At 40.7% G+C, this 21,361-nt stretch overlaps 2 protein-coding genes across 3 annotated transcripts in view; one reads left to right on the forward strand and one right to left on the reverse strand.

Moving 5' to 3' along the window:
* LOC307255793 (abl interactor 1-like) overlaps positions 1-12,415 on the reverse strand; it is a 32,242-nt gene extending 19,827 nt beyond the window's left edge. For both annotated transcript variants that reach the window (XM_080034580.1, XM_080034579.1), the window contains exons 1-2: positions 12,291-12,415; positions 2,318-2,485 (exon numbers count right to left, since the gene is read on the reverse strand). In XM_080034580.1, coding sequence (XP_079890706.1) covers positions 2,318-2,485; positions 12,291-12,407 — 285 coding nt within the window. In that variant the 5' untranslated portion in view covers positions 12,408-12,415. The remainder of the gene's footprint in view (positions 1-2,317; positions 2,486-12,290) is intronic.
* A 1,267-nt stretch (positions 12,416-13,682) lies between these two features.
* On the forward strand, positions 13,683-20,576 carry LOC307255409 (acyl-CoA-binding domain-containing protein 5-like; the record flags this gene model as incomplete). Its single annotated transcript, XM_080034091.1, has 12 exons — positions 13,683-13,764; positions 14,048-14,171; positions 15,077-15,149; positions 16,324-16,474; positions 16,646-16,684; positions 17,136-17,357; positions 18,345-18,560; positions 18,942-19,036; positions 19,139-19,325; positions 19,915-20,123; positions 20,321-20,359; positions 20,457-20,576. 12 exons carry the CDS (start codon positions 13,683-13,685, stop codon positions 20,574-20,576), a joined length of 1,557 nt encoding a protein of 518 aa, XP_079890217.1.
* Positions 20,577-21,361: the final 785 nt, after the last annotated feature.

A 21,361-nucleotide genomic window follows, 5' to 3' on the forward strand; every position in this document is an offset into this window, starting at 1 on the left:
AAGAAACTAAATTGGTCTTAAACTTCTCTGAAATCCAGCACAGGCATAACTTGACAGAATTCAGGAAAAGAGATGCCTTGTTTGAGGCCGATATTTTTTCATGATGCAACAGAATGAAAAGCACTGATGCAATGAGTAACTTTAATGATGAATGCATTTACTTAGCTGCTCCTGTACTAGGGCTCTAGCACTGTGCATACAGTCTCATTGGCGTGGCTTCACAGATACACTCATATGGCAGGCAGCCTATGTTATCAGTGACACCTGGATGAGGGGTGGAAGTCACACAAAATTAAGTGATATATAGAAGTGATGAAATTGCAAGTGAATTGAGTGGTAAAAATGGATGTGAAATGAAAAATCGATTGATAATTTAAAGTTGATTTGATTAAAACCGTAAAATACATCAATTCACATGCATTTTCATCACCTCCATTTTTTAACACCTCATATTTGTTAATTCCACCCCTCATACACTTCTGCTTTGACTGCTATAAGTCACAATGGCTGCTATGAAAAAAAAAATTGGAACATGATGGACAGACTGGGGCTGATGCAAGTCTCTCCTTTGACTGACAGCAGGAACAAAACGCTGTCAGTAGCGATTACAGTGGAGTGATCGTGCTGACATCACTTAACAGCTTTTCTACTGGGGTGCTGTCAACTGCTCCCATCACCGTGGTTACAACAAGGTCCTCTCTGAAAGATCAATAAAAGACTTTGGCTGTTCTTCATCAGACTACACCTACAGTAGAACTCTGCTTTATCATGCAGGCTGTGGGGCTAAAGCATGAGGTGGAAAAAACGCTGAACCAGACGAAAGAGCTGGTGTCAGGGGTTCACTTCATCCCTGACAGGCTTAATGAAGCACACAGGGAGGGGGGTGTGTATGTGTGTGTGTGTGTGTGTGTGTGTGTGTGTGTGTGTGTGTGTGTGTGTGTGTGTGTGTGGTGGACTCTCACTGGCTGACTGGTGGTTGCGTGGAGCTAGCACACAGAGCCAAAGAGAGAGAGAGAGAGATAGAGACAGACTGCTGATTAAGCAAGAGGGACTGTGGCTGTGGGCTGTAGAGGTTTGGCAGCTCCAGCATGATCCATGCCCCCGCCATGTCTGTCTGTCTGTTTAATGTGTGAATGTGTCATTGTGCACTTTGGTGCATAAATTAACACAAGTTTGGATAGTTTGAATCTACAGATGACAATACTGTAAACCACACCTTGGTAGTGTCTCTCTATATGAGACAGAAGTTCAAATGTTGTAAATAACTTTCATAAATAAAAAAATCATAAATAACAGCCAGTATTCAAAATAAAAATGTGACACGCAGAGCAAAACCGACAGTGCCAGTCACTTATAGAGGACACATTGAAATAAGCATATTGTACATTCCAAAAGCACCGATTGTACGAGTACAATAACAGAGTAATGTAATCTTGAACATTTTGAACAAAAGTCCTGTTCCATTCACAAATTTGTTCCAATCGCTTTACACTTTCTCATTTTGTTCAGTCACTCTTTAAATACCAATGACACTCCTTATGTTTTCTTGCCAATATTTCACATTAAAAGCCTAACAGTAAATGTAGATTGTGCCCAGCAGGGAGCGACTGGCTTTTAATCTGAAGCATCTGTACAGGAAATGATAAGTTTCACTGAGAGTTATCTTAACAGTGATTGAAAAATGGCGGCGTGAATGAGTAATATATCATATGTATGAAAACTATTTCTGCTAGAGATGAGAAAGTGGTTGCGAGAATGAAATGACTGTTGGGGAAATGTACGTAACCAAGACAACAGGCAAACATGGAGGCCTGTTTCTAATATACAAACCGATGGCTTTGTTTTCGCTGTGGAAGAGGTCAATAAACACCATGAAAATTAACCCTTTATATAAAAAAAATAGGATCTACTCATTCATATGTCCATGATTTAGAAAAAATATCTAATTGTGATTATTGTGACTGATATTGCAATTGTGGTATGATTTGCACCATTAAAGGGAATGATCACTTTTACATCATTCTTCTCATTTTCATTGGAAAACATATTAAAATGATTATGATGTGATTTGTGTGTGAACCTGGACCAAACAAAGATATTTTCTTAAGTCTGTAGAATATGATGTGTAGGCAGGACATCTCTGTAGCGCGCCAATTTTAAACTTAAAATAGTATTCTGACACACATTTAGCCCTTAACAAATATTGCACCTTCCTGTGATTTGAAAATCGCAGTAGTGCTACAGTAGGTCATATTGCGAGTTTGATTTCAGCAGCTCTGATGTCTATATGCATGTTCCAGGCCTGTGTTGTGTATACCTGTGAGATGTGGTTGATGGAGGACTCCATGCGTCGCAGCTGAGAGGCCTGGATGTCCAGCAGCTGCAGCACATTGTTAGCTAAGGCATTGATCTGGTAGGCCACGCTGGCCAGAGACTGGGTGGTGTAGGCCTTGGTCTCCTCCAGGGCCTTCTTCTTGTCTTGAGCCTGGAGACGAGGACAGAGGGGAAGAGAGAGAAAACACAAGTCAGAAAGAATCTCCGGAAGGATGTGTGGGTGGAAGAATTGGAGAAGTTGGCAGAGTGCAGCTAAGGTATGAGGAAATGCTTCACTCTCATTGTTACTCTCCTATCAGCTGTGAGAGCCAGGAGTGAGGGGGCAGCGCTCCCCATGGAACTCTGTTTGACAGCAGCATTCATTCTGGTTTGTAAACTGCAAAGCCATGATCTTAAAGCCTCTGGAAACCTGGTGTATAATATTAATCAATATAGGGGAGAACGGGGGAATGTGAGCCATCGGGTAATGTGAGACACCCCCTGTATCTAGGCAATGGAACACATTTTTGGTCATGTGAGATATATGTTTTCAAGCTCCTCTCATTTCCCCTTGGCCATAAAAGAGAGGACCTCATTGTGATGTTGTAAGCATGTTTTTTTTTCACAAAAATGTCTTTTTTGCATGTAAAAGTAAATTTTCTTGCTGTCAACTTAATCAACTGTTGTGCCAAAGCAAATTGATTCAGGTAGAAAACTGAAATGAAATTTTGTTGTTCTGTAATGGTGCAATGACAAATAAATCTGATTCTGATTCTGATTCTGAAAACTTCTATCATACATGTTGATGAACTACCAACATATGAAACCATGTGATGATACTAGCTAAAGATTAGCCTGAATCGCTACAAGAGTTAGTTTTTTCTCAAATTGTGGCAGTGGGGTAAAGTGAGACAAATGCTGTGGGGTAAAGTGAGACAGTGTCTGTGCCCTCTTTTAATGAATCCATTATATTTGAAGTGGCAAGGAGACTATTGAATAAGACAAGACAATGTGGGCTGGAGGTGGGGGTTGAATGGTTGAAGGGGTGTCAGCAAGGGCATTGTTTGGCACGTGTATGTGGGGGACAGGAGAGTGACTTTCAACATCAATAGACTCTAAGTAAAATGTCTTTATTCAATGAATGATCCCAATAAAACAAATGCAGAAAAATATTGATCAAAGACTCAAAAGATGGAAAATGACAGCTGGGTCTAGTCCTGTGTTCGGAGTCCCAGGCTGTTCTAGCTGGTTCTGATTGTTCTTTTACCCCAGACACTAGCTGGCTCTAAGGGTCCTGTGTTCTGACCCCCAGACTGTGTTTTAATCTAACTGGTTCTATCTGTCATTTGAATGTTAATTATTGAATATGAATTATATTGTGTATTTGATCAGAGTTACTTTCAAGTGTTTAGAAAATGTTTTTCTTAAAGCTGCAGTTGAGAGTTTCAGCCGTTGGTATTCCAACGGCTGTTTTCCCAACGCTCTACCTGCTGTAGCTCCTCCCTCCGAACGCGTTCATGTTGCTCCTAATGTGGCGCTTCATCATTTTGTGTCAAAAATGGTTCAAAGCGCCCAACGCACCTACGCAACTACTGCCCCCCCCCCCGCAATATATTTATTCCCCTAATCAACCATGGCTGCGATCAGACCCGACCCGACACAACAGCGATCATGTCCGCACAAAAACAACAACAACACGGCCAACAATTGTGCCAAAAGACAAATTAACAGCAACTGAACGGAACAAATAGCCTTAAAACAACATTGCAGATTCACACAAACAGCAAGGGAGCACCATACCAAACACATTTACAGCAGCATTGTGTGCACGGCAGTACAAAATAAAGGCAAGTAGCCTACATTACCCTACCTGGCTGTGACAGGACCGTGGCTGGCGTAGATAAACACCGGTGCTTCGCTGTACTTTTCGTGAAAGTTCCCTGGTGGTGGCTGCACACAACCGGGTGAGTTAACTAATGCTATCTGACCGGTGCTAACTTGGTTTATCGGCTAAAGCACAGCCGCGCATATTCACTGAATTAACCAGGAAGCCCATTCTCCTGGCTCACTTTCCACACGTCTTCTAACCCCGAGCGGCGTCATACAGCAACAGCCACCCGCAAATATATTTCCTCCTCTGTGTTTCTCAGCCTCTGTGTACACACTGTCCTCCCACCGTGTTAGTTGTTGGTATCCGGGGAATGGTAAATTGAGGGTTCGTTGCATAGATAGTATAGTATAGTTCGTTGGTGAAGACATTGCTATTCGCTGTCCGCCGTAGTAGGGCCAAACCGTAGTGTCAGACTGCTAGGGTCGTGAACGCTCACGCAACTGACGCATCAACATCGTTGCCAAGTGAACGGACAGTCCCACAGCCAATAAGAACGGAGAATCTGAGCCTCGCTCTGATTGGTCAAAATTAACATGAGCGGTGGCAATTTTTGGGGGCAGCACAGAGGCAGGGGGGAGCAAAGTGATGAAAAAATATTTTCAGACCACTTCACCTACATATAGCTGAATGGCTATTATGACAGTTTTGCCAAATATTACAGTGAAAAAATTATCAACTCTAGCTTTAATTGACCAAACTCCATGATTCTGTTACTAGTCTGACATTAGTTTTGGAATATTTGGTTTTCAAGCTAGCTGTCAGGATTCTAATGGTTACAACACAAGTGTTGTTATGGTAGTTTCAGAGTGGAAAAAGTAAGTGGATCAGTTTACCCCCTTGATTTCTCTGGTCTGTCTCAGTTTACCCCAGCTGGGGTAACACAAGACCACTTTTTTAAAACAATCATATTTTCACTGCCATTCGTCATGAATAAATTCTGCTAATGCTCTTTTCTAGGAAACATCCTGAATTAATGGGAAATGTGTAAATTTGACTGATAAATCATTTTAGCTCCCTTAGAGGGGAGCAAATGTAAAAAGTGTCTCACATTACCCCGTTCTCCCCTATAATTGATATGATCAAATATTGTGTCTCAATAAGCTTTTACAAAAATAAGTTTGAAAATAAATGTTCAACTATTATACTTAATCTGGATTGATAAATGTGACTAACTCTTTTCAGATGCTTCCTATCATGCAACTAACTCCCCAAACTACATAGTTAGAAGGATTTTGTGGATTTGGGTGAATGAGACTTCATAATTGTCAGAGGGAATGACCTTATGGATAGCAGAGACGCCTGGAAATGTACAACAATAACTTCCGAATAACTCCCATTGACAACATGGGGCAGGTGCATGCTGGGAGCTGAGCCCGGTTGAGCAGGAATGCCAAGACATTTCATGGGATCCCAAATGACCCGGCTGTCCAAACCATCTGTTTCTGGATGCCTTTAAATAGCGACGGGACTGAATGGGCATATTTATAGTTTGGAAACAAAACGGGGACAAGTCATAAGCCACACAGAGAGCCACTCCAATAGGGCACACTGTCAGGAAACTGGAAACTGAACAGCAATTATGATCATTATAATTTTTTTTATATAAATTATTATTGATTTGCTTTTCTCATTCATACATTCTTCATTTAGTGTACACTACAGAATTTCAAAATGAGTAAGTACAAGAACAAAGTTTCATAAGCTCAACAAACAAATAACGCACATCTTTACCACTTCATATTATGCTAACACTGACCAGCATGTAACGGTATTTTTCTATACATTTTCTGTAGTCAAATATTCAAATGGCCATTGATTCATTTCTTTCAATTAACGTATTGATAAATCAACTATTCTGTTCAGTACTAGTTCTCCCACATCCATCCTCAGAGCGTGATTATTCACAGAGCCTCATGGAGCAGGAAGAAGCTGTCCTTTTGGTGAGTCTAATCACTTTGAACACACATTGAAAAAAAGTTACTCTTTGAGCGTAAAGCAAGGCAAAGGAAGTACATTTATGTTTGCTCTCTAGCCAGGAATAACTTGAGAAGAATGAAATCACTCTCTCATATATTTGCTCTACATATCATAGAGGCCTCTGAGGCTCACTTGTTACTAATTGATAACTCACTTGTTTACTCTGCATAACAACAGAAAGGTAAAAAATAACAGGTTGTGGTTTTCATCGCTTCCCCCCTGTTTTCCTGTCCCCATGCAACGCTGATCAGCTCTTGGTTTCATATTTACCCGATAGACATGAGAGCGGTGCTGATCTACTCATAAAACTTACAGCAAGAAAGCATGTAAGTGTGTCTTTCAAAATGTGAAACTATTTGTTTCAAAAGGTTAAACCTATATGTGACCTGTTGCTAAATCCTTAAGCTGTTCAGTTACTATGATTAGTTGTCTGCCTTCTTTTAAAGCTCCTGTCTAGTATCCAATAAGTGCCATGATGTCAGTGCCACAAAGACATTACCAGCCTTTACCAAACAATAATTTGGTGTGTGCGTGTGCGTGTGTGTGTGTGTGTGTGTGTGTGTGTGTTTGTGCTTGTGTGTGTGTGTGCGTGCGTGCGTGCGTGTCAGTGAGAGTGTGCATGTGCTTGTGTGGTAACAGGATGCTAATATCCTTCACCATGACAACAATCGTTTGCACCTGCAGCAGCCCCATTATCTGTGGCAGATGTGTGGTGATGAGACCTGCAGCTCGGCCCAACCCCATGCAGAACCTTAAACTGTCAGTTTGTTAAAGGCAAGGTCAGAAGAGGAAACACTGCTGGCTTACACTGCATTAACACTGAGACTGGAACAGCTCGTCATACCTGAGCTTGGAAAACGCTGACATACGTTTTCCAAGAGTCACTTTCACACAAAGGCTTGAAGAAATATAAAAAACATGCGTGGACAATAGCATTAGATATAGATGCACACACACACACACACACACACACACACACACACACACACACACACACACACACACACACACACACACACACACACACACACACACAGGTGCAATGCATGAATGGAAAGAAGAAAACTGTGACTGTGATTGAAAAAAGGTGGCAATATTAGCCTACTGTACGTCCCTTTAATATACTGAATTCATTATGGAACCCCCAACTGTCTCTCTTACACTTTGAATGGCTTTGTGTCTGAATTGTGCTATATAAATAAACTTGCCTTGCCTTGTCTTGCCTTACACACTTCCCCCTGCTTTGAGATATATTAAATGTCACATTAAGCTCACAAGAGAGTTTGGAATTGCACTTAAAATTAATTTAAAAAAAATAGTAAAGCACCAGCCTCAACCTTAACAATGCACCAAAAGGAAGCAATTTAATGAGTGCCACATTATACTGAATAACACCAGGTCTCACACTGAAGTGTCTAAAACATGAGACAGCCATGAGTCAGAGGGGAAACCTGTGAGCTGACTGGGGGGGGGGATTTAGGCAGGTCATCATCAGGGAAATATTAAGTCGATCACTCCAAGGCTTTCAACTAACACCTCTTTTCAAACATCCCTTAAAGAGACGAAAAACTATTTATATTTAACCTGGGGGGGAAAAAAGAATACTGATACCAACTGGTAGGTTAAAAAATTGGTTTAGATATTGTCAACTTCACACTGGAACAAAATGATAGAACTGTTTTTGACCAATATAGCAACAGAGGCCCGTTTGTATCCCTACAAACAGCCTGATATTCATATTATTCAGTGTTCCATATTACAACAGATCTCATCCAAAGAGTTGCTATTTTTAGTATACAAAGGCCTTAAGAAAGGTAAAGCGTATAGTCCTGCTTTTATGCCACCAATCATTCTGCAGGTGACAGGTCTTTTTTGAATGGCTCACTTCCAGTATCTAATCCGAGACTAAACTGCTCACAGAGTAGATTTACATTTCAGTATGGTTGTGTTGTGCTGTTTATTTAGTATTCCGGCAGATGACTACACAAACTGCATTTATAAAACATTAACCCCACAGCAGTATGCAGATCTACTTTAAAGGTCTACTTCACTGGTTTGAATATGAAGGTGTATTGAATTCTGAGATCCTATGTAGTATAAATTCGGTTCATCCTAGCCTGAGAAAAGGCAGAAAGAGTGTTTTTTTTAACCCTATATTTCTCTTTCTCGTGACATCACAGAAAGAGAAATATAGGGTTAAAAAAAACGTACTTAGTAAATATTACTGTGATGTCACAGTAAAAGACATCACAGTAATATTTACAAAGTAAGTTTTTTATTTAACCCTATCTTTCTCTTTCTGTGATGTCACGAGAAAGAGAAATATAGGGTTAAAAAAACACTCTTTCTGCCTTTTCTCAGCCTAGGATGAACCGATTTTAATTTTTTTTGCACATTTATACTACATAGGATCTCAGAATTCAATACACCTTCATATTCAAACCGGTGAAGTAGGCCTTTAAATAGAGACCACCAGGTATTACTTCACATCAATGACAACAGAACGTGACTAAAAAAGATTACATTATGAATTGTATTCAGTCATATCCCACGTCTAATGTTGCTACTGCAACTGCAAAGTCTCGGCATGAAGCTTTAATGGCCCTGCTCAGCATCCTATCTATTTAATTCCCTGTTGTGTTTGCCAAGTGTGTTTATTTGCATGCAGGATTCCAGCTAATGTTTGCTACCGTCCCTGAAGATATCCTTATTCAGAAGAAGCCACTATGCATCTTCACATCACAGGCAAATGAGGCAATATTCTAGATGGGAAGAGAAAATGAAAAAAGGTGTGTGTGTGTGTGTGTGTGTGTGTGTGTGTGTGTGTGTGTGTGTGTGTGTGTGTGTGTGTGTGTGTGTGTGTGTGTGTGTGTGTGTGTGTGTGTGTGTGTGTGTGTGTGTGTGACAGATCTTCGATGACTTAAATAGCTTTTCAAATCTCTTGGTCAATTGTGCACAAGAGCATTCATCATTGTCTTTGTTAGCTACACATGAATATATAGAAAATCAACAAAGGGAAGATATCTTAATTTGGATGATGCCAGCAAGTAGAAACAAGCCTAGTGTATTCAGTCAGTCACATGATTTGAGTCGTACAAAAAAAATGACAATAGTGTTGTCAACAAATTATTGGAATTTGGATGTGTCTGGTCTGGTGACAGACAGAGGTGATGCAAACATGAGAATGGGGATGAGAATGGTTTAATTGATTTAAGGAGCAATGACAGAAAAAAGCTTCAAGTAGTAAAGTGTATAAGTATAGTATATGAGTAGTATGATGAACGAACCACATTATTTTCTGCCTATATTGACATATAAGGCTCAAGCTATCAACCTGATGTTTCTAAAAAGATCAAATCTGCTATTTAAATATTACATTTAAGTTAAAAAGGCAGTGTAACCTACATTGCATGTCTGACTTAAAGCAGTGTAAAGTGATCCGACCAGTTTTTACGGCACAACTGTGCGCTTTCTCATCAGCACCACGTTCAAAAATTAAAAAAGAAATTGACCATGCTGGAGCACCATGGGGCTTCTGGCGTGTGCTGCTCTGTCAACAGACACTGCTGTTCCCACCAAACCATTCAACCTCGTCAGTTCACACACACACACACACACACACACACACACACACACACACACACACACACACACACACACACACACACACACACACACACACACACACACACACACACACACACACACACACACACACACACACACACACACACTCACACACACTCACACACACACTCACACACACATACACTCACTGGCCACTTTATTAGGTACACCTGTTCAATGGCTTATAAAAACAAAAAGCTTATCAGCCAATCACAGGGCAGCAATTTATTGCATTTAGACGTGGTCAAGCCAATGTACTGAAGTCAAACCGAGCATCAGAATGGGGATGAAAGGGGGTTTAGGTGACTTTGAACATGGCATGGTTGATGGTACACGGCAGGATGGAGCCATACTTTCATGTTGTTAACGGCAAATTCTGAACCTGCCATCTGAATGTCGCAACTGAAATCAAGACTCATCAGACCAGGCATGATTTTTCTATCTTCTATTGTCCAATATTGGTGATCCTGTGAGAATTGTAGCCTCATTTTCCTGTTTTTAGCTGACAGGAGTGGCACCCGGTGGGGTCTTCTGTGGCTGTAGTACATCTGCTTCAAGGTTGGTCGTGTTTTGCATTCAGAGATGGTATTCTGCATACCCTGGTTGTAACAAGAGGTTATTTGAGTTACTGTTGCCTTTCTATCATCTTGAACCAGTATGCCCATCCTCCACTGACCTCTGACTTCAACAAGGCATTTTACTTCCACACAAATGCCGCTCACTGGATATTTTTTCTTTTTTGGACCATCCTCTGTAAACCCTAGAGATGGTGAAAATCCCAGTAGATCAGCAGTTTCTGAAATACTCATACCAGCCCTCCTGGCAACCTCAATAAGTTGTACCGTCCAGGTCTACATGCCTAAATGCATTGAGTTGCTGACATGTGATTGGCTGATTAGTTATATGTGTTAACAAGAAAATGAACCGCTGTACCTAATAAAGTGGCCGGTGAGTGTACACTCACACACACACACTCACTCTCACACCCACAAACGTTCAATACACTTGCACCGTGGCACAGTTACAGGGTGATGAGGTTTATAGTGAGTAGTAGTAACTCCACAGGGCTAGGAAAAAAATTGCCCTAAAGTTGTTTTAATATTTAATACAAATTGGTCGATGGATCACTGTGATTTCGACTGAGGCGGAGACCCCAAAATCTGAATTACATTTGACATTGACATTAAATTGTCGTAGAAATAACACTAGTGGTGATAATGATTCTCTTCAGAATCGTTCTGCTCTCTCTGCTCCAAAATTGCACAGCTCTTCTTTTTAATAACTAGAAACTAATATAATTCTAATTCTGAAAACGGCTTCTTTCTGTGAAATGAATAAAATTATGACTTAAAATCGCATGGTTCCCCCAGCATGTCCCTGGGTTTGGGATACCAATGCTTCTGTCTGAATACTGATTCATACTTTGTCTGACACTGATTTCACCATTCAGTCAATATGCAAAAAAACATTGAAACACACCTACCATTTACCTGTACCATTCATTTGATTACAAGCAAATGATCCATGTACATGCTCAGAGAGGTTATCAGAAGGAGCCATGTTTTCAGCACTGGAGCAGCAGACACATGTTATATGCATCATGTGAAGCTTGACTACACAGCTAGTTACATTACTTGTGTTTTTCCCTGTAAGTCTTTACAGACTTGGCCCTGCATAATGATATCCAAACAGAATAAAGATGGGATCCTAATAGTCTATTGAAAAGACCAATACCAAATGAAAATCGTTATAACAGTCCTAGAGAGTAAGGTGTCGTTAATCATTCAATAGCCTACAATAAATGTATGTTATAGAGAGTTTGTAGTGACTAACCGTATAATGGTATTTTGTTCCGGTTATTTTTCTGGTACAAAAAAATCCAATTAAATGACTAATAAGAACTTACACAGGTTTGCTACTGTTAGCTTTCAATATGTGCACGAGTAAAATGGCTCTATATATTCCTATAATAACGCTGTAATGTGGTCCTAAATGTGTAACGCGTGTGTTGGTTTATGTCGTGGGGAGGAAAGGAATAGTAACGCTCATTTCAAAATATATAAAAAAGAAAAAGGCAGACCGAGATTTTATTCTGTCAGAGGTATTGAGAATGCAGTCAGTGACAAACCACTTGGTCATAACAACGACACACCCTCTGAGAGCCCCCAGCAGCTTTTTACACACCGACCGTATAGCCTTTAAATGTGAACACGGCTCTGGACGGTGAAGCGGGCCGACTACTAGCCACTGCGATAAAATAACGAAGTAATATGGCCATACCTGACACGGCACCGAGCCGCGAATGAATCACTACACCGGGAGAAAAAGGCCACTCCGGTTAGCTAGCGGTTTGAAGATCTCTTTGGTTACGACCAGCGTTTCCTGTCCCTGTGGTTTCACTCACTTCTACTACAGCACCGCAGACACGACGGAGATAAACCGACAAATTCACCACATTCAACCGCCTTTGTGCGTCTCTTACCTGAACATAGTTGTTTTCACAGTATTCCGCTACCTTGGACAGGTTCTGATAGCTTTCTACGAGCGCTCTTTTACCGGCAGGGATTTCCTCCTCTAATAGCATTTGTAGCTCTGCCATCTTACATCCCTTTGCATTTCTCTCCTCTCTCTGTCCTTCTCTCAGTGAGGCGAGGCGGTGATGCTGTGCCGTGTGGTTGCTGTGAGAGGGGCTCCCCCGCCTGGCATTGTGGGGCCGCTCGCCTCCGATTCACAACAGCCCGTGACAAATGGCATCTACGTTATAAACCCTGGTCGGTGATTGGCTGAGAGGCCGAGGAGAAAGGCAGTAGACCAATGACATATCAATGTGATGACGTGTCATCAGGTCCTATAATAAAATAAGTAAATCAATAAAATAAAATAACACATAACAATAATAAATACTAATGTAATATTAATGAAATTCCATACAAAAATCCAATAAGGGTATTTATTTCATTATCAAAAAATATTTGATTATATTAGTTATATTTTTTATATTAAAAAAAATAAAAGGCTGAATTCACAAGCAGAGGTAGCCTACCTGTAAGATGAGTAGGCTATACATTTTACTTTTACAAAATAATAACCAACATCAACACAATTACCCTATCACATATACACATTATGGGTAATGTGTATAGTCATCATATTCCATAACATTTAGCCGTTTTATTTAAACACAATATCCCTCAGTCTAAATTATTAGTCATCAAAACAACGGATAAAACACTATGATAAATTCAGGAGCATAAAGCAACCTACATGAACTGCTATTAGACCATAGTATTAGACTGAATTACCTCACGACACTACATTTCCCACAAGTCACCGCGGTTTAAATGCCCAGCTTGGAGGTTTTTGTGGGATTTGAAGGAGCAAACGTCGAGCCTTAAAGCACCACCTGTCGAGGTTTTGCCAAACAAAAAACTACATTTCCCAGACAAGTTTAATCATCAAACGCCGACTGTTTGGTTCATCCTTGACCGGACTCGAGATTGGCTTTCTGCTGCATAGCCAATTGCCGACAGACACCGGGCTAATAATATAAACGTTGTACCGGCGAATATGAACTTTATGGTGAGTTTCTTTGAAATCAGCCATATAATGAAAAATGTGTGTTAAAGCAGGTATCCTGTTACTGCTAATCCGATTTAGTAGGCTATTATTAAATAGACGAGTAGCCTATACAATCCAAAATATCAGAGATTAATTTGTTTGGGTCCTTTGATCTATCTGCAGTGATACACAAATCTTGTCAAAGTATCTTTTTCTAAACACTTTCTGAACTGCCTTTTCCGTCTAGTAGCCTAGTGCTTCCTATTCTTGTTGAAGATGTGAGGACCCCTCCGTTACATCCTTGTTGAGAATCAGCATGGCGCAGGAGGAGGACAAACACAGCCTGGAGGCGAAATTTGCGGCTGCAGTTCAAGTGATCCGGAGTTTGCCCGAAGAAGGTGACAACTTGTTCTATTTCCCTCTATCCTATAGTCTGTGAATGAAAGTAATCGGATTAAAGGGTTAATGTATGTGTTGTTAATTGTGAAGTCTGTGCTTGTGGTGTGTAAACAGTCTAGGTGATTGACCTACTTTCAGAGCACAAGGGCTTTGGCTAACTGTTTATGGATACATCTGATGTAGGGATAATAGCAGATTACCTGAATAGTATAGGCCTATCTCACGTTTTTCAGCATAGCATTTTATTATTTAATTATAATTCTGCATATGTTTGTTTTTCAGGTCCTTTGCAGCCGTCTGATGACATGATGCTGATGCTGTATAGTTTCTATAAGCAGGCCACCTTGGGACCCTGTAACATCCCCCGACCCACCGGCTTCTGGGACACACGGGGCAAAGCTAAATGGTAAGCATTTATTATGGTGCCTTAAAGAAAACGTAACTTTTGTAATTCATAACTAAATTCATATGTATGGCGTGATCGCACAGAAGAGAGAGCAGAAGCATGTTTTCAATAACTTCACACAATATGTGAGATCCATATAGTCCATTTCATAGCATCCCATTCTGACCCCCTGTACATCCAGAGACTTGGAGGAAAAGGCACAGTCCCTCCTCAAATCCATGACTTATTTTAATAACACCCAAGTATTGCTGCTTGCAGGTTTATCCCACGCATAGTCCAGAATTAGAAAAATAATGAATTGATTATGCAAGGGGGACATTTCTACACTAGTTAAAGGTGCTGTAAGCGGAATGGTTCTTTTAGCTAACTTCCTGTCAGTTACTGCAGTTAGCAGTCCCCTCGCTCGTCCCTACGTCACCACATTAATGCACTGCGGTCTTCAAGCAGCGAGTTATCTAGCATCTTCTCAGATCCATAAGTGTGATAAAACATAATAAAAACCATCAAAACAGACATTGGGAAGGATTTTTTTACCTGCTCCGCTATTGTAGGCGCATACACATTCACCCATCTGTTGCTCTGGCGTGCACCGGCAGTGAGACCATGAGGGAAACGGGTTTCGGTTTGTAGCGTTCTCTCTTGTGATTGGATATTAATTTCGGATCCCCCGAAAAGTTTATTTGCCGATAACATGCTGAGCAGCTGACTGAGAGATCGGCTTTATGAAACGCGCACATTATGTAAGTGATCACAGTATGAATAAATAACGAATTAACACTTATATTAACATAAATAAATCGCTTACTTCACCTTTAATAAAGTGAAAGTAACTGCACAATTTCAGTTATGCAGTGTGAACTTTCATGTCAGTGCCCGAGTGTTGAACTGAGACTGTGTGTTACCAGGGATGCCTGGACCGCTTTGGGAAATATGACAGAGGAGGAAGCCATGAAGAGTTATGTGGAGAACATCCAGCTGGTAAGTCCTTTCATGGAAAACTATGGATGAATAGAAGCAGCGTGAATAATAATAAACAGTGAATAATCTTGGAACAAACAACTCTTTACATCAACGTTTTGGCAGGAAAAGTGTGTCTAATAGAAGTTGTCTAATACCATTGTGGTGTCCGAGTCCATGAATACACTGGAGTAGAAAGACAATTTTCCGGGGATAGGCTGGCAATGTTGGCTGATTGGTCAAGCCAAATATCTAAACAACCATTGGATGGTTCTTCCTGACTATGGTGAAGCCCATGTGCCTAAGTACAGCCTCACAGAGCTGATTGCATGGCTTTGTTAATGACCAACTGTATCATGTATATTTGTTGAACAATGACAGAACCTTTTAAATAAAAGCAGATGGCTTTTGCATAAGTTACTATTCGTTTCCCCCCTCATGTCAGTGACCCCTTTGTGGCATCCAGTTCCAAAGTTGTTTACAATAAGAGGATTCCAACATGACTTAAGAGGAACTTGTACGGTATACTTAATGAACACTTAGTGAGGACCTAGGTATAATATTATTGTATCAGTATCAGTTAAAGGAGTAAATCATGGAACAGCTGTCATGAGGAATTGAAGACTTGTAGTATACTCAGTAAGTTAACAAAACAATTTAAAAAAACATGTACTGGAATGATATGAAAGTGCTTGAGCTAAAAGTAAGTAATGGCAAAATAATAGATGGTGAAAAATAAGTAAGCTGTGTTTGACAAGATTTTTTAAATTGTGCATTCGTGCTTATATACTGTATGTTTGTTTGATTTTGTCTTGTGTATTCTTGTTTGTTTGAAATCGTCTGAAGTAAGACAGTTATTACTTCTTTTTTTCAAATTTGAATTGTTTAAAAAGGGTATAGGCATTATACGTAACAGCTTCAATCTACACCTGTTTCAGACCCTGAATCGAGTTGTGTGGTATTTGTTCATATCATTTGTTCATATATTGTCATTGGTCGATCGATTCTACTGTTGTTGAAAGTCAGGCTGAAATAGACTTTTTTTTTTCCTCCACCAGCTACCAGCTTTGATGAACCGGTCCAATAGATAAATCAGTCATCCTTTGCCATATACTGCATATCCATTATTTATATCTTATTCATTTACTCAGCACACTTTCTTAACACAAGCCATTATTTCTGCGTCTGTCGTCAGATTCTGGAGACCATCCCAATGTCCGATGAGGTGTCTGACCTGGTGCAGAAGCTCGGTAACTTCTACACTGAGGTGGAGGGAGGAGGGGAGGAGGCAGAGGAGAATGAGGTGGACAGGAGAGCCTTCACCAGGCCTTTTGCCAGACATGCAGGTGATGTACATGACCAGTGACGCCATAGTCACCAAAAAATAAAAAAATATACAATCCAGAATATAGGCCCTGCTGCTCAAGGGGGATGTAGTTTCTGTTGCTAATTTGCTTTGAAATGACCGATGGTGTTATGGAATACTGAGCCTGTTTTACGTGTCTCTTTGTCACTAGATGAGCTGATGAGACAAATTAAGAAACCAACAATGGAAGGCAAGTCTTTGGTGTTTGTGGTATAGCTGTGCAGTTGATAGACCCGTCCCACAGTCTGTAGGCTTAAATTCACCTAATTAAATTGCTTTATTTGCCGTTTCATTTATAAAAAAAAAAAGAGAGATAAGTGTCCTTGGCTTGACAGGCTTGAACTGTAAAACTAAATGGGTTAATGGGTGAAATAGTCGTGTGTTGTCTGTGTTGGTTGTTGGCTTACGTGCTGTAGTTAATCATGCTTTGTGGTGTAGATGTAGTGTGTAGAAGCTACACCTGTGTGTGTGTGTGTGTGTGTGTGTGTGTGTGTGTGTGTGTGTGTGTGTGTGTGTGTGTGTGTGTGTGTGTGTGTGTGTGTGTGTGTGTGTGTGTGTGTGTGTGTGTGTGTCTTCACTTGGTGCAGCAGCACATCCTTTGATGAAGAGTTGATCCAGAGTGTTTCCCCCTCACTGTTCAGGCTATGGGGATCTGTGGGATGATATACAGAACTTCCCGGAGCATGTGAAAGCCAGCAGTGCTCATGGTGTAGGTGTGAGTAGCGAGGAGGCAAAGGGAAGCCAAGACAATAGTGAAGTGGAGACAAAAGAGGAAAGTAGTGATTGGAGGTGGAGGAGTGAGGAGGAGGGGAACGGAGATGAAGAAGACAATACAGATGATGGAGACAAGGAGGAGGATAAAGGTACCGTCAGTAGTTGTAGTTGTTAGCTGTTTGCTGTTTCGTGCTGTGCCGTGATGTTTGCTGTGTGCACTATCAATTATGTAAAGTCATTTACTGGGTAAAGCTGGTGGTATTCTGTATTTTCCCTCAAAATTAATGAATGAAAATCCCATGAGAAGACCAAAGCTGTGCCTGATATTTCCTATTCGTCTGTGGGATAGAGCTCCACTGTTGCAACAAAAACAACAACACAGTCATTCACCCGCAAATATTGCTGCCGTTGTAAATACTCACTAGTGTAGCAAAAGTGTATCAATCCGCAGCTTAGATTCTCCCTAACAACTATACAATTTAGTCCTGTGTGTGTAACATTTGTTAAAAACGACATATCCCAGGTGTTTTAGGAAGATGCTGTGCCTTTTAATCTATATATTTCTCTTTATTTCTGACCTGCCTGTAGCCGAAAAATGCTCTCCAAATAATGCTTTGTCTTTATGTGGCGCAGATTAATTATTTACTGTATGTGCATTCTCTCATTCTGTGCATCTTTGTACTCGTTTCGTTTTATCTTCCCACATTTTCTCCTTCTATTAGGCGACGGTCTGTGCATTACTGATGTGTTACTCAGTTGGTCATAAACTCACAGAGAGACCAACATACATTTATAGCTCTGTCTTTACCAAAATTAGCATTTTATAACACAACACCCTTGAGTTCACTCTAATAGTGCGAGATATACAATGTTTCCATTTAAAGTAACTGAATGAGATTTGAGATTTGTTTTCCCTCTAAATACACTGGTATAAATGAGAGCAGCACTTCAATGAGATAAGGAAAAAAGTCATTTGTGACAAGGTACAGCCGGGGGGGAGGGGGGGGGGGGATATGGCTAGACTATATGCACACACACAAAAAAAAAGATCTGCCCGATTTTGAAATGCGGTGTGGTACTCTCACACTCTCTCTATCTCTCTCTCTTTTTTATTTCATTCTTTTGTATTGCCTCAGTCTGGAGTCCTGATCAGAGGCTGCTGGCGGTGCAGGGCCCCAGGTGGCGGGCTGACACCATGGGGTCGTGCAGCAGCATGGAGCCCAGCATGTCCTCCTTCACCAACGGGACACACAGTTCACTCAACAGCGAGGTGGAGGAGGAGGAACTGGCCTGTTCCATAGAGACCACTGTTCAGGATGACTCCTACATGCACTTTAATGGCCACCTGAGAGGTAAGATACACTAGTGAAATAATATTTAAAGCTATACACAGAACATGTTGCTATAAGTCACATCGTGTAGTGATGTAGGTGTCTTGAAGGTAAAGAATATAGCTTTCACTTAAAAATGCTACCAACGGTCCCTGCAGCCTGCTAAAAACTTTTTTTTTGGCCACTTGGGGGAAAGAAGCAATGAACATGAAAAGTGACATAAGTTACAAATGTAAGTTAAAATGGTTTTGGTCTCTGAGGGAGATATCGGGCTCATTCACTGCAGAATACTGTGATATGTTCAGTCACTAGTTGCTAAATAGGTGCTAGGGTTAGCAGCAAATTGTGCTTTTTAAAACTAAAATAATGAGCTGAAAAATGTGCTTTGTTTTGCCCCGTTAGGGCCCCGTGATTCTGTTCGAGAGAAGAACCACCGGTCCACAGACTCAGATAATGAAGAGTTCTGTGACTCGATGGAGCATCTGGCCATGGAAGAGGTGTGGTGTCCCTCCCCTTAAGTGTACACCACATTAAAGGATTAGTTTTGGACATTTTAGCGAATATGCTTATTCACTTCCTTCTCTCCTTATCCTACTAAGGGGCTGTCCACATCAAAACGTCAGTCCGGTGCATCAGGAGTCACCTCGGTGAGGCAAAGGGATCTTTGGTATGAAAGCAACACTACCTTGAACGCTGGAGAGGATCAAATGCTCATGGGAGATTCCCGCCTCAAAGCAGGGAGCAGTACAAGCCAACGCAACAGCTCCTTGTCAAGAAGAGGGAGAGGTGAGACTACAGTGGTCGACTTTGATTCACACTGACAGCGTAGCCCTGAGATGTGCACTTAGTTCATTCACCTTCAAAAGAACAATCAGACAACCTAAGATACAGCACGCATAAGATGCACGTTAAATTCACATATCTTTTAGCATTAAATTCACAAAATCCTTTTCACTATGTAATTTGGGGAGTTAGTTGCATGATAGTCAGCATCTGAAAAGAGTTAGGCATATTTATCAATCCAAATGAAAGATATTGTCATTTATGTATGATAAACTTAACCCAAATCCAGTTTAGATGAGACAGGCTGTGTTTTGAACCAATCACGGCAGTTCTCTGCCCGAACGTTTTCTAAAAACAATGATGTGTTGCCATGGATAACATTTGATACCACGCACACACAGTCCTGGTTTAAACAGTGAAAGGCGTTTTTTTTTAATTAAGCTTTATAATAATTATGAACAATTATTTTCAATCTGATTTTTGTAAAAGTGTATTGAGACACCCAACTCTGATATCATATATGTATATATTATTTTAGACTAGGTTTCCGGAGGCTTTTAAAGGTGTCCCATTCTTCTGACTGCCGTTTCAGGTTCTCTGTCGCCGAGGGTTACGTGCAGCTCTGTGCGGCGTGCCAGTGCAGATGCTGCCTGCTGCTGTGTGTCAAGGAGCGGACTTCCTGTTAGCGTTGCCAGGGGAAACGTCAACGAGCAGATAGCTACCGCTCTGCTCAGGCTGCAGCATGACATGGCCACTGTGCTGCACAGGCTGAACGCACTGGAGGCACTGACCGCGTCACAGGTGAGAGAACGAGACATGTGTTGTTCACCACATTATGTAGACTTTGGTAAATCTAGAGACCGTGGTTTATTTGTTACAATCACACAAGAAGTGGAAAGTAAACATTGCATTATTTTCCTTCTTGCACCTGTATACCATACATTACATATGTATTGATTCATGAATCATTTCTATATTTTCTTTTTCAAATCTTTCAGTCGAGATCATCTTCACCAAGACAGGAGGACTCCTTACCCGTAGCATTAAAGGTCCTCATCAAAAAGATCTCAGCTTTATTGGATTAAGTTTTTTTATGATGCAGTGTTTGGGATGAACAAGTGTCTGTCTTTATAGGTCCTGAGACCGTCCTGGTGGCCTTTTGAATACTGTCCACTCACAGTGGCGTTGACTGCACTCTGGCCTCTGATTGCCCAATGGCTTGTCCAGGTTTACTTACAACGGAAAAGAAGGTGAGCAAAATACTGATGTGATCTTCTCCATTGGAATTTATTGCCCCTTTGTTCTGCTTATAAAACCTGACTACTAAAACCCTGTTTCATCTTTCCTCCTCACAGGAAAATCCCCTGAATTATCAATGACTTCATCAATCAAAGAACAAGAACCTGGGATGAAGCCATTCTACTATTGTTGCTTTGGGGCTTTTTCAAGCCGCTGCCACAGACGGAGTGTAAGGAGGCCCCAGTAGAAATGGAGATGCTACCTTAGATACATGAATGTTCATAACGGTGTGGGAGACTCTGCAATATAGTGTAGCATTCTGGCCTATAGTGGATACTTTATAGGTGTTGTAAAAGAGTAAGATTCATGCATTTTAAATACTGGCAAATTTTCTTTCTAACACTTACAGTAGCTTAGCGTTAGGCAGTGATCTTATTTATGACCCAAAGATCATCAGGAGTTCAACTGAGTCAACTTTTAATAGACATACTTTTCATTCATGATCATAGAGTAGCTATGGACCTCAAGTGATGAGTTTCCTAATGTTATTGCCAGATGTTATATTTATTGTACATTTCGGTCTCAATGATATTTTCTTCTTCAGGTAACTGCAGACATCAACCTTTTATATTTATTGTCTAAAATATAGAATTATTTTAGGGGCTCTCTTTTTAGACTGGATAGATGGCGATATAATATAAATATATTTATTTATGTGTAAAATCGTTTATTGTATGGCTTCTGTGCAATAGTAATCAAAGGTTACACTTTTGCAAAAAGTGAGCTACAAAGTAAGGACA

The sequence above is a fragment of the Ammodytes marinus genome (genome assembly GCF_949987685.1).
Source record: "Ammodytes marinus genome assembly, chromosome: 9".
NCBI classification, from domain to species: Eukaryota; Metazoa; Chordata; class Actinopteri; order Uranoscopiformes; family Ammodytidae; genus Ammodytes; species Ammodytes marinus.